We start from the raw sequence: 14,711 nt of genomic DNA on the forward strand, positions 1-14,711 counted from the left end.
AGCATATTGGCATAGAAATCTTTTTTCTTTTGCCCTTGTTTATAATTGCATATAAATATATATATCATATATATATATATATATATATATATATATATATATGTATATATTACTACAGTTTACAGGTGTATGTACTAAAGAGCCAAAAAGAAAGACTTAATGACCATGGAATAATAAAGTACACTAACCTTGACCACCTGTGGCAAATCGAGACCCATCTGGATGAATATCAATAGAAAATATTGGTTTATCTGAAAGTAAATATATAGTACAGAAATTAAACATTAAAATAAGAAAAGGATCAAAGTTACAAACCATTGCTGAGCTGTTGAAAACATTAAGGTATAATACTGAAACATCACTTGTTACAAGTAATGAACTGTTGAAGTTTTCCCACCTTCCAAACTGCAACTGATTTTTCTGGTCCCTTGCCAAGAGAATTTTCACCAACATTACAGAGTTCTCTTTCCCTCCACTTCTCGATAAAAATGAGTCTATAAACAGTACCTTCATGGAGAAAGCTTCAATCTTTGCATTCAATTCCATACAATTCATCCTTCACCAATCTCCTCCAAATCTACCCCCTTTCTACCTTCCAACCTTACACACACACACACACTCCAAAGGCAGAAACAAGCAAAACCACAGGCCCTGGCAATACTCTTTCCAACCTGTTCCTACATTCATTAAATCTTCAATCTTTCACTATCTACAGGGATATATTTGGAAATATCTCAGTGTGAACCATTCCAAAGAAAGGCAAACTTCTAATTCAGTCAGCTATCATCTTATTGCAGATATTGGAGACATCCATATTCTTTAATACTTCTGTCTATCCTCGGTCACCAACAGTACTGTTTCTTATTTCTTTACTGCCCACAAGGGGCTACACACAGAGGGGACAAACAAGGACAGACAAAGGGATTAGGTCGCTTACATCGACCCCAGTGCGGAACTGGTACTTATTTAATCGACCCCGAAAGGATGAAAGTCGACCTCGGCAGAATTTGAACTCAGAACGTAATGGCAGACGAAATACCGCTAAGCACTTCGCCCGGCGTGCTAACGTTTCTGCCAACTCGCTGCCTTACCAACAGTACTGTTTCTACAGAGCCAAATCCACTGATGGCCCACTCTCTTCTGCCCTCATCAGTCTATATTCACTTTAGAGAATGTGAATGAAAGCAAAATTGTTGATCTAGACATCTGCAAATGATTTGACCATGGCTGATATATATAAATCTTTTTTATCAAAATATCCTGCCTACAGGCTCTACCCATCACCCATCTCTTGGATCAGTAACTTCCCATCAGATTGCAACATTGGATGCATGTTTTGATGAAACTCTTTCTGTTCTACTTTCACTCAACACTGGTGTGACCCAGGGTTCAGTTCTGTCTTTCACAGTCTTCCTTCTACACATCCACTCTTATCCAGATGAAACAACCGTTTATTCTACCTTAATCATTCTTCAACCATGCTTCATCCCATTCATGACCTAGAAGCCACACATGAAGATGTAGACGTAGATTCTCCAAGAGCGTAGCTGTGAGAATAAGATTAGGTTGAGCAAAGTTTGGAGAGCTCCTACCCCTGCTGGCAACAAAGGGCTTCTCTCTCAGAGTGAAAGGCAGATTGTTTGATGCCTGTGTGTGAACAGCAATGCTGCACGGCAGTGAAACATGAGCTATGACAACCAAGGACATGCATAGGCTTGAAAGAAATGAAGCCAGTATGCTTCACTTTATGTGCAATGTGAGTGTGCATGTTTGATAGTGTAAGCATCTTGAGAGAAGAGTTAGGCATAAGAGGAATCAGATGTGGTGTGCAAGAGAGATGACTGCATTGGTATGGTCATGTAATGCATATGGACAAGGACAGCTGTGTCACGTAAAGAACATTTTTTTGCATGTTGGGCCACATGGAGGCAAAGTTGCTGAGTACCTTTCTAGTGTTGGGCCTAGCTGAGTTCCTCTTGAGCATTGGATCTGATGGAGGCAAAGTAGATGAGTTCCTTTGAAGCATTGGGCCTAACAGAAGCAAAGTAGCTGAGTTCCTTTCAAGTGTTGAGCTTCACAGAGGCAATGACCAAGATCTTTGGCATGATGTGCTTGGGAAGAAGATCCATCAAACCAAGCAAAATTCCAGTCGTGGCAGTTATTGGCATCATGCAAGTGGCACATAAATGCACCCCAGTGTGCTGGTGGCACAAAAAAGCACCCATTACACTCTTGGTGTGGTTGACATTAGGAACGGAATCCTGCCATAGAAAATCATGCCAAATAAAACTGGAGTCTGGTGCAGCCTCCCAGCCCAGTCAAACCATCCAACCCATGCCAGCATGGACAACGAACGTTAAATGATGATGAAGGTTCAAGTCAATTGCTCAACTGAGTACTACATGTGGGATTCATGTACAAGACTTTCGTCAGCCCACACTCTACTACTAACTAATGCACCCTTGACAATACTCTACCATCCCACTTATATTCTCATCCCTGTACCTTGAGGATATGCCCTGGCACTTTACCATCTCTCTCCCACTCTCACTCTTGATCATATTCACTCTCTGACTGGTTTAGCATGTATCTCCTCTACAGTAATAAACCTGTTTCTGTCCACATTCTTGATCTCTCTCTCTAGCAACATACCTATTTCTATCCTTCTGTCACTCTAGCCTCTCCTCATTTGGTACAAGGTCACCGCCTCCAATGCCTTTCCTCCCCAAAAGAAATTTGTCTGAGTAACCCTGTCAGTGCTAATGCATTCAGTCTACACTGGAAAGTGGTTAGTGTTTAGAAGGACATCCATGCCAAAACAAGCCTTGTTGATGCCAAGTAAAAAGTACTGTCCACTCTGTAGGAGCCATAAAAACCATGTCAAAACAGACAGTAAAGCTTGGTACAATCTTCAGTCTAGCAAGCTCCTGTCAAACCATCCAACCCATACCAGCACATAAAATTATATATATATATATATATACACACACACACACACACAGAAGTTGCAATGGGTAAATTGTCACCATTTTATAGATTTAATTTTGTGCACGCACATTGTTTTTGATTTTGTCGACTACACAGTTACCAGTACCGCCTGACTGACCTTCGTGCGGGTGACACGTAAAAGCACCCACTACACTCTCTGAGTGGTTGGCGTTAGGAAGGGCATCCAGCTGTAGAAACTCTGCCAAATCAGATTGGAGCCTGGTGTAGCCATCCGGTTTCACCAGTCCTCAGTCAAATCGTCCAACCCATGCTAGCATGGAAAGCGGACGTTAAACGATGATGATGATGACAGTATAGTAGGGTCAGTTTACTCTTTAGTATTTCAAGATATTTTTATGTAATCTGTTAAAATGAAATGTCAGTGTTATTTTCATTTTTGTGTAATTTAGATGACAGTTTATTCACTGCATCTTATATATTCTTTTCTTTTACTTTTTTCAGTTATTTGACTGCAGCCATGCTGGGGCACCACCTTTAGTCAAACTTAATTCTTTGTAAGCCCAGTACTTATTCTATCAGTCTCTGTTGCCAACCCACTAAGTTATGGGGATATACACACCCCAGCATCAGTCTCAAGTGTGGTGGGGAGACAAACACAGACATGCAAACACACACGCATACATAATGACAGGCTTCTCTCAGTTTCCATCTACCAAATCCACTCACAAGGCTTTGGTTAGTCTGAGGCTATAGTAGAAGTTAGTTGCCCAAGGTGCCACGCAGTGGGACTGAACCTGGAACCATGTGGTTGGGAAGCTTCTTAAAACACAGCCACTCTTGCGCCTATATATATATATATATATATATATATATATATACACACACACACACACACATGCATTTTATGCATTTGAAGGATAGATGGACACACACACATACACATTATCACCGTTGTTTAACATCTTTTTTTCTGCTGGCATGAATTGAACAATTTGACAGGATCTGATTAGTTGGAAGATTGCATCATACTCCACTGTATATTTTGGCATGCTTTTCATGGCTTGATGTACTTCCTAAAGCCAACCACTTTATAGTACTGGGTATAATGATTCTGGTGTGGGGGTGATGAGAGAGGATACAGCATGTGTGAGGAACTGATTTAGAACTATGAGAGGGTGGTGGCAGTAGAAAGGGTAATAGGATAAGCACTATTAGGGGAGACTATGGAAAGGACAGTAGAAAGAGAGGAGACTGTGTAAAAAGCTACAAGATTATCCCATATAAGGGTAAGTATAGATCAGTGTTTCTCAACCAGTTTTACCCACGGACCCCTTTGATTCCAATTTTACTTGGATGGATCCTCCCAGCCATTCAATGTTAAAAAAATCATATTTTTATAATTAAATATTATTAGGAATTGTATTTTAAAAAATTGGGACCTTTATGATTTGACGGGCAACATTTTTTTATGTAGTGTTTTTGGTACCGAAACACTTTCAAACTTCGTATACTTGTATATTTTGTGGTATAGAACAGATAAAAAATTTTGTATTCGAATTTATTTCACGTTAAAAATTGTCTTATTTCGATAATTTCAACTAATCACTGACGTCTATTCAGTTGAATACAGTTAGTGCTGTGACGGTGTATATATGGTATTAATCTCCATTAGTTCTGACATTTCCGATTAACTAGACTGTTCGTAAACAAAGGAAAAAAAGCCATCAAAATACTTGAATTATTAATGCACCTCCACCAAGTGCTTCATTTCCTAGAAATAGCAGCCAAATCTTCTTCAAATCAAACTCTAGTTTAGGGTTAGGGTTATGAGTGAGGTTATGGCAAAAATATACACACACAGATACGCACAGCGTAATTTATTATATAAACAATATATGCGTATAAATTACGATTAAACCGGATGAAATATGTCACAGGGAATAACACACTTAACACCGGCTGTTTACAAAAGAGCACTGACTGTATTCAGCTGAATAGACGTCAGTGATTGATTGAAATTACAGAAATACGACAACTTTAACATGAAATAACTTGCGATGTACAATTTTTTGTTAAGAAGGCTAAGAGAAAAAGTTGTTTTGTATGACACATTTTACAAGTGTCCCAAGTTTGAAAGTGTTTCATTAAGAAAACAAGTGTTGGCCATCAAATCACAAAGATCCAAAAATTGTTAAAATGTTCTGTGAAACATAAGAAATTTATTGCAGATAACAAAATTTTATATGGACCGCTGTTGAGAATCTCTGGTATAGGTAGATATGAGAAAAGGGAATATGAAAGAAAGAATAAAAATAGAAGTGACGTGGCTCCAGAAAGTCATTTAAAGAAAGGGTGTGTAAGGAAAGGAGATATGCTGAAGTGACAGAGAAGCTGTTGGAGAAGACAATGAAAAAAGACTAAACAGACTGTGAATGTAAAAAGAACATCCCAGGTGGGAATTAGGGAGGAAAAGTGAGGATAGTGAGATGAGAACATTATAGAACTGGTGCAGAGCAAAGGTTAAAAGCTTTGAAAATAACTTGGGCATGGAGGCTGAGGAGAGGCAGTGAATAATTGCCCACTGTTCAAGACTGTCTCAGTTATCAACACTCATTTCGTAAGCATTCTTTCTGCCATGCTTGTCCAAGAGAGTGGGTTTTCTCCACTACAGCATGTCACCAGTCTTCATGATCCCTTGTCATCTCCTTTGTGAGGTTCAGTATCTTGAGAAGAATTCAGCACTTCATCTTCCTGTTACACCATTTGCTTTGTGCACTTAGCATAGTTTTATACAGCAGTGTTAAACCATACATACAGTCTTGCAAACAATATTGAATGCCTCTTATACACAGGCTTTCTCTCGGGTAATTTCTACTGTGTTGTACAGCCTCCTCTCTCTCTATGCCACTGATGTTATCCAAGACAGTCTGATATAGCTTGGCACTAGTGACGTTGCAACTCATCTCTACAGCCAAGTGAACTGGAGCAATGTGAAATAAAGTGTCTTGTTCAAGAACACAACACACAGCCTGGTCCAGGAATCGAACTCACTACCTCGTGATTGTGAGACTGATGCTCTAACCACTGAGCCATGTGCCTTCACACACTGACATTACACATCTAACAAAGCATGTTCACTTATAGTTCTTTCTAATCAACACAAATCCTTTGTATTCAGAGCCCAGGTCTTGCACCCTTATAACTCAAGCATCATACAATCTGCTCTTACTCTGGTTATTACAATTTCAGAGTATCTATCCACTATTAGTAATTCCGTTACTTAGATGACAAAAACTATTGCCTATTTCTAGGTAACTTTCTGAACAGCTGAGACAATGTATTTCTTGGGTATATTGTGAATAATGCTCCTGTATACTTGGCATATAAGGTTATTTTGCAGCTAGCTTGCCTGTGATTGCAATAAAACTTGCGTATCCATTGTTTATCAGACCTAGAAACAATGCCATAACAGATATTGAAGCTCGACGCAGCCCTACGGCACTGATCCATGAGACAACAGTCATGTAGCCTGCAGACAAGCTTTTTGCTGGAGATTTCAAAACAGACATGTTGAAAAGTTTTGCTGGTGTCCAGAACAAGTTACCATCAAATTTCTTAACCCATGCCAGCATACCCCTACATATAAATGTATATACATTAAATGGTTCTGAGGATGCAATGCTGCACAAGCACCCAACTCCGAGTGCCAAAAGCTAATGAAAAGGATTTTACCATCCTGTTCTTTTGCAATTCATTGACATATACATTTATTTCTATAATATACATACACACATAAACAATACATATAACCACAAAATAAGAATCGTTATTCTCTCTCACACACCTAATGGAGACAAATCACACCACAATCATCGTCCGTCTTTGTCTTTCATTTCTCCAGGTGCGATATAGCGAACAATACAATGATCGATTACATCGGTTATTTACTTTTATCCCAAAGAAAAGGCTCTGCCCCAATCGAGGATCGCCTTAAGAGCAAACTATTTAATTAATGTTATAATATAAAATAGGATATATACATATATATGTGTCTAGGAAGAGGTTGGGGCATTCTTCACTCTTGTTTCAGTTGTCGAGTGAACAATTAATTGTAGCGCTCTTTTTGAGCCGCCAAAGACAAGTTGGATCCAGGCTAACCTTAATGCTGGTTGCATCCAATTTTATTTTAATTCGCTTTAATGAATTTAACTAAGTGTCTGTCAATTCGGCTTCTTTAATCAATTCTTGATAGACTCAAGAAAACTTTATTAATATTTGATTTGCGACAAAGAAATAAATGCTCGTGCAAAAAAGTAAAAAATAAAAACAATCGTTTCATAATTGGCAGAACATAAATGGGGAGCAGCAATTAACAATGAATCAAGGTTAGCAGATGAAGTTCTAATTACTGCTAAATGTTGCTTAAGTTTAACATTTCACTTGTTCACAATAAACAGTTGCAAAGTCAGTCAAAGAAAACAAAACTCAAATATTTATATTTAATAAATAGTGGAAACATTTGCTATTTGATTCTAGGCAACCATTATATTAAGCATTCCGAAGATGTGAATAAGTTTATCTTATTACCAATCAAAACATCGAACTTACAAAATTGATATTGAAACCAAATCAATACTCTCATATTTCTTTGTTTGTTAGGCTTATTTAATACATTATTATTATTTTTTAATTGCAACATGTTAGTTTCCTACATAGAGTTAAGGAGTAGATAAAAAAAAATGTTGGAAATGTAAAAATTTGAAATTTCAAAAATACATTTATCAAATATGAAGATTCACTTGAATTTTCATATTTGATAACTGAATTTTTCAAATAAGAATTCTATTGGGATGGTCGAAAATTTATCATTATTGTGAGGTATTATTTCTTCAATAGTGTGAGATGGTTACTTCGTAAGTTCAAATAGACAAATGATCCATGTCTACGAGAGTGGGAGAAAGAGACAGGACAAGCTGAACATCATTGGACACCGGGTGGCTTGTTGAGGAACTTTACTCATGAAATGGGAATATGCCTTGTTCTCATATGGGACAGCATCAGATTCGACTAAGAAAATAAACACATTTTAAAAGTTATCTAGTTTAGTTAAAAATTAATTGTAAATAAATACACCCTTCCCCACCACGTGGTTTAAATATTTTCCGAAAACAATATCCAAATTTAAGATGAGAAGATCCTTGACAACAAAAGGTCGTCTACATACAATAAGATTAATTGAAAACGTCAGATGTAAATTACTTGTGAAACATGTAACAAACGATCAACAAAGCAAAACATAAGGTCCACATATTCATAAATAGTGTTATTCACGAAGTATACAGGTAAGGATATATCATGTATACAAATTAATTTTTTTTTAAATTGTATTTTTTTTTTTTTTTAATGTTCTATTTTTCAATTAGAGATATGAAGAAAATTAATGAGGAGTTCAAAAGGGGGAAAAAAAGACTGACTGAAAGAATAGAAGGCAAGAGAAACAAAGATATGGAGTAATATGAACAAACAACGTAATAAACAAAAGTGTCTCTATATATAATTAAATACCACAAATGTATATAGAATAATTTGTTTTGTAACCTACCATCCAATGTTACCCAGCTTGGTTTCAGAAGCCTCATTTTCTATCTTATTTTAATACCTTCTATAGGGGAAATCTACATTAAAATATATTATAAACGTTAACAATTAATCTGTGAAATTGTTAATATTATTGCTTTCGGCGTTTATATATTGTTGTAAGGAGTTTCCGCTCGTTTTCGCCGCTGATCTGTTTCCCCCAGATCCGTTCTACACCAGCACGGGAAGTTGTTGTTTTTACTGAGCTGCCGCCATTTTCACAGATATACACAGAGAGTGTCACTGGGAGTTGGGTAAGGACAGAGAGAGAGAGTGGGTGACATAGAGAAGGTGTGGAGTAATAGGGAAGAGTGAGGAAGGAACACAGATACAAAGATTGAAAGAAGAAAAGGAAGAGAGAGTAGAAGGAGTAACAGGAGTGTGAGAGATAAAGGAAGAGTGAAAAAAAAAAGCAAAGAAAAGGAAACAGAGGGTAAGGAGGAGGAGATATTGACAAGCGGGCGGGAAAGAGGAGAAAAGTGAAAGACGGAGGAGGAGAGAGAGAGATAGAAAGGAGGGAAAGATAAAGAGAGGGAATGTAGAGTAGCGGGTATTAGAATGTAATAGAGGTAACATTGGGGCTGGAAGATTAAGAAAGGCAGAGAGATAGAGGTCGGAAGGGGAGAATGAAAAGAGCGGAAGTTCGGAGGAATAATGCTTTATGTTCTTAGTTGATGTTTTCGTATTTTAGTTTGTTTCATGTAAGAAAGTGTAGGTACACTGTCGTCAATGAAAAAAAAAAAAAAAATGAAGGACTGGAAGCCGCGTAACTATAAATATCTATCGTCGTCATTTATAATCGTTTCTCCAAGCTAGATGGCCATGGTGGGAGCGCTTTGTTCTACAGCACAGCGTTCGTTTGATAAACACAAAACCGACAATTTTCTATGTGTGTATAGTATGATGAGAGGGAAAATACTTTGTATGACCCACTGTATATGACTATCTCTGTTGACTTGAAGATTCTCATAGTCCTTTCATGTATACAGGTTGTTTTATGTGTGTGTTCGTTAATCTTTCCATGAGGGCTGTCCTTTCTTAGTCAGGTTCAGAAGCCAAGTTATGAATGTTCCTTCTCCAAATTCTTAATATATAAATACCGGAGTTGATAATAACATGACACATCGGAATAACTATCTTGCAGAGAAGTTGTACTACAAAATTTAGAGAAAATGTACACTGTGAGGGCTTATAGTGAAACTCTGTATGTTGCATCTTGAATAAAGATTGTGTTGCTTTAAGGTGACAGGAATCAGGAAATATGGATCCTCATATATATGATAGTGTCTGATATACTACATTAACCTGAAACGAAATCTTCATTACAACTCACCTGGCGTATATCAAAATTATCGTTACTTTTCTCGTGCTATTTTGGGAGACATTCTACAAGTTTGTGTTAGTGTTGCATAACTGTATAAACTAGCCATAACTGTATAAACTAATTTGTGTTTTGTTGTTTTAAATGATTTGAGAAGAAAGGAAAGTGTTGTTGATATCCAGTATCTGTTGAGATTTATATGTGGTTCATGCCTTGCTTAACTTGTAAGTTGTTAGCACTAGGTTTGAAAGGAGAAAGTAATAGAAGGGTGCAAAGATTTGAAGAGTAGTAGCCTCTATAGTAACGGTTATGGTCGAGTGAAGAGGATACATCTGTGAATTACAGATTGGAGTGGGTTTTTTGGGGGTTTTTTTAATAGTTTGGTCTGGAGGAACTGTTGCGTCCAAGTATTTGGCAGGGCTGCAGAGACTGACAAGATGGAATGTTACCCTTAAGTGTTTGCAAGCTGACAGTTACAAGACAAACATGGCAATGAGGTAGGACTGGACGGAGTGGTACCTAGGTGAGGAAGAATAATATGCATGATGAGATGAGTACCAGAAAGGAAATTCAGACCAGCTAGCCCTTAATAACAGACAACTGTACTATCAGTACAAAAGACAAGGGAGTCAACTCGTATAAGGGCCTGTTGGTATGTGTTGAGCTTCTTTGAACGTGCCCTGAAATGCCTGTGTTGTGTAGCAACAATAACATCCTTGCTGTAGGAACAGTTCCCCATTGTGGGTCTTTGTTGGGGATGGGGGTCTGAATATTTTCTGTTATATGAAAGATGTGAGATCTGGAGAGACTCGGTGACAGTGAAGCCCAACATTTATAATGAGTTTGTAAGTTCTAGTTCTATGTTTAATAGGGAGGAAGGTAATAATGTGTTGTTTTTTTTTAATGTTAAGTGTAGTGACTGTGTTTCTGTGCTGCTGAAGAAGGTATGATTAGTGCAGGTTTTCAAGGTGTCTGCTCATGGAGTAAGTGTAAGTTTGGCTTCATACGTCTATTTTGCATAGAGATGACATTTGGATGTTGAAGGAAGGATATAGTGTGATATTGTATTGTTATGAAACATGTAGTTTGATATAGAAGTGAAGAGAGTAATTAACAAACACCCTAATGTGCATCGGAGTTCATACTATGCAGGTGAGTGGTGATGATGCAATCTGACCAGAAGCCACTGATCCAAGAGACATCAGACATGCAGCCTGAAGGCAAGCTTTTTACTGGAAACTTCTTCATGGTGAAAAGTTTTGCTAGTGTCGAGAACAACACTTTCCATCAAATTTCTCGAGAATAACACTTTCCATCAAATTTCTCGAGAATAACACTTTCCATCAAATTTCTCGAGAATTACAGTTTATTGGTGAGTGATATAGGAAGTCAGTTCTCCGTAAATTGGGCTAAAGCTGTTGTAGTGACCCCTGGTAGCTTCGAAGGCAAGCAAAGCGGAAAAGGGATGTAACAAGAATAATTTCCCTCAAGCTTCTAGAATGTTCGAAACCTTTCTGGAAGTTTCCGGTTTTACGTGGAAGTCGAGGACTTCCGTTCCTTATATAAAGGAAAGAAATTCTAAATTTGCGCCATTCAGTGCCAGTTGGTTCTTCAACATGCATTGGGTCAGGCTGCTTTACATTTGCCTTTCTTATTTGAAGATATATGACTGCAACCAGAACATATTCATGTAATGTTGTAAACTTCCTTCAATTAAACTTGTATGTTAATGCATTACCTCCGATAATAAAAGTTATAACTTATTACAAGTGTCTCGTGAATTTTATTCTCTTGTTGTTATGAGCAAAAACAGTGACTCTCTTTTCTCTCATACTGACTAAATTATAGTGTGTCATTAAGTCAATGTTACCACCAAAAATGGATAACCCTGACACCACTATAAAATGGTGACCTCCAACATTAAGAACACGATGGCCACTTCACAAAAATATGGCAAACCCGATTCATTTGGATATGCAAACTACAGCAAATGGTACATCGACACCATACCACACTTTCCAAGGTAATTTCTATATTACTCTACCACCACCTCTGATATTCTAATTTTGAAATAATTTCATGTCTTCCATGTCCAACAAGAAAGTCACTTACCATGCCTGTTCTTTGTCATAATCATGAGTAACACCTCCATACCAGCTTATTCCAGCAACACTAAACTATGGTTTGCACAACTCAATTCTTATTTCACAGCACATGGTAGGTTGAGCTACAGAATCACAGTCTTCACTCACTTCTCAACTAAAAATCAATGGCCTGATGTCAGAATATTTCTCTTGTCCAAGTGAACCTCTAGAATTCATCTTCTTCGCCTCGAAATCATACCTAACAGAGTATGCATTCTTCTCACAAGGAAATACACAGTGTTCTTTCAAATAATCTCCTTTTGAAGTGATTTCCTCTCATAATGTCGACTGTCAACGTTTTGCCAGTAAATACACATTGGAGTTTATCCAACATGGCATCTGTCTTCATCTTCCTTGCTGTCTTTTCCTGCGCAATTACCACTCTGAGCATGTGCAGTGGATGTGCACGCTTAATCTCGACAATTCTCTATTGCATTTGCCTGTCTCAAATTTTCCACGTGGCTGGACTTCAACAGCCATGCATGTGAACAGCGTTATCATCAACACTGCTAATACCGTCACCGCCTCAGCCTTTGTAACTGACTACAGCACTAACGTCACCACTGCCATGATTTCAACCCCAATTTCGAATCGTTCCTGCTTCATCTTCTGTACAGCAACTGGTTTTGTGGCCTTATACAGCAAATTTCAGTCACTCTGAGCACTGCATAGTTGGAAGGCACTTCAAACAGCTTCCTTATCCGAGATGTGACATTTTTTTCCACCAACCATGCATTTCTTAACAGCATTCATTAGAACAGTTATTCAACGAGCTGAACATTTTGCATTTTTCTTGCATACTTTCATGTGTACCCATTCTGTTACATGCCTTTTGGTGCTGTGAAGTGCTCTCTATTCAGCACCTCACCTTCCACACTCAGTCTTAGATGCACAGCTTTCGCTGGGAGATATTGCATCAGACTCTGCAATCGGTGTTGTTTCACAGTGCTTTCAGCAGTCACACTTGTACATTATTATTGCTCAGTGTTCATGCATACATACACACATACATGCTGTCTGCCTCATGCTATCCACTCTCACACATTTCTGGTTTATTCTAGCTAAATGCTTTTCTCAAGCCTTTCTCATCCAGCAAACAAGCTCCTTATGTGTTTTTGCCATGCGTTTCTTCTCTAGTTTGTAGGACGCACAAACCACCTCTTATAAACGCATTTTTTTCTTTGCATCACATAGCGTTCCATGCATTTTTCTTCCTTCGGTGCCTGATCAACACCAAGTCTCTTGCATGTTGGAACTTCCTTCTTTTGCCGCCATCCTTATGGTTTGACTCACTTCACTAGTCACTGTTGCTTTTCTAGCACTTACACTCTTTCAGCCTCTGCAAGCGACCCACTACTCTTGCAGGTAAAGTCTTGGCACTGCTTATGTCTTGGCAGCCAACATTGCACTCTCATACACCTTGACTTTCACATCCTGTGATTTCCAGTTGCCTGGACGTTAGCTATCACGCTTGCACATCAAGTTTCACTTGCTCTGTCTCATGGAAACCACCTTCCCAGGCAGCAAGCTACAAAGAACTTTCTTCAGCTTCCTTTTCGTTGTGTTACACACTGTATATGCTGCATTCACCTTATTCTGGACCTTCTCGTTTACTGTCGCACTCACACAAAAATTATCCAGAACTATGTACATTTAACTTTGTATTACAACACAAACTTTTCAAAGAACGTTATTCACAAACATTGTTCCTATGCATGCTTTCACATTTTCATCTTATCATGTTTTGCATTTAGTTTGATGTGCATAGCTGTGTAGCTATAAGTTTACTGTGCCAAACTCTGCAATTATATTCAGTATCTATCAAGATGCATGTATTGCTTTTTATATTTTACTACTTGTTTGCAAGCACATGTTTCTGCTACCTCATTCTGCTTCATATCTGCCCTGGATTGCTACAATGATTCTGCTTATTGACTGTTCATCTGAGAGGGGAGTTAGGTAGTGACCCCTGGCAGCTACGATAGCAAGTAAAACAAAAAAGGATTGATATGAGAGTAATCTCTCTTGAGCTTCTAGAATGTTTGAGACCTTTCTGGAAGCTTCTGGTTTTACGTGGAAGTCGGGGACTTCCAGTCCATCCCTTATATGAAGGAAAGAAATTCTAAATTCACGCCATTCAGTGCCTGTTGATTCTTCAACATGCATTGGGTCAGGCTGCTGCACTTTACGCCCGCTCATGCTCCCATTTGCCTTTCTTACTTGGAGACAAGTGACTGCAACCAGAACATATTTAATGTTATAAGCTTCCTTCAATTAACCTTATATGTTAACGCATTACTTCCAATAATGAAAGTTATGACTTATTACAAATGGATAACCCTGACACCACTATAAAATGTTGACCTCTGATGTTAAGAGCATGATAGCTGCTTCACTATACTGTACATAAAATTGGCCATTAAAGAGAGAAATGGAAATTCAAGATGGGAAAAGTTTCTAGTTGTCTTATTTTGAAATATTGCAAATGAGTATAATTGGAAGGGTGTCTCTTCTGGGGAATCAAATGCAGTGCTGTGTTTACAAAGGGCAGGATATATCCATATATAGAGAGAATTTTTTAAACAGTGTGATGAGTTTGAGGGTTAGTTCTGAAACATAGTTTACAGTTAATATACATTGCCAGGACAAGCAGCCTTATT

The 14,711-nt window shown here is 38.0% G+C and overlaps 1 protein-coding gene across 2 annotated transcripts in view; it reads right to left on the reverse strand.

The window, feature by feature from the left end:
• LOC106882986 (protein HIRA) overlaps nt 1–9,034 on the reverse strand; it is a 77,407-nt gene extending 68,373 nt beyond the window's left edge. Inside the window, exons 1-2 of one of the 2 annotated variants that reach the window (XM_052973562.1) lie at nt 8,552–9,034; nt 189–251 (exon numbers count right to left, since the gene is read on the reverse strand). In XM_052973562.1, the coding sequence (XP_052829522.1) occupies nt 189–251; nt 8,552–8,588 (100 nt within the window). In that variant the 5' untranslated portion in view covers nt 8,589–9,034. The remainder of the gene's footprint in view (nt 1–188; nt 252–8,551) is intronic. The other variant, XM_052973561.1, reaches the window with a different exon arrangement.
• Between the last annotated feature and the right edge of the window lie 5,677 nt (nt 9,035–14,711).

This window comes from Octopus bimaculoides, chromosome 16 (genome assembly GCF_001194135.2).
Source record: "Octopus bimaculoides isolate UCB-OBI-ISO-001 chromosome 16, ASM119413v2, whole genome shotgun sequence".
Classification (NCBI taxonomy): Eukaryota; Metazoa; Mollusca; class Cephalopoda; order Octopoda; family Octopodidae; genus Octopus; species Octopus bimaculoides.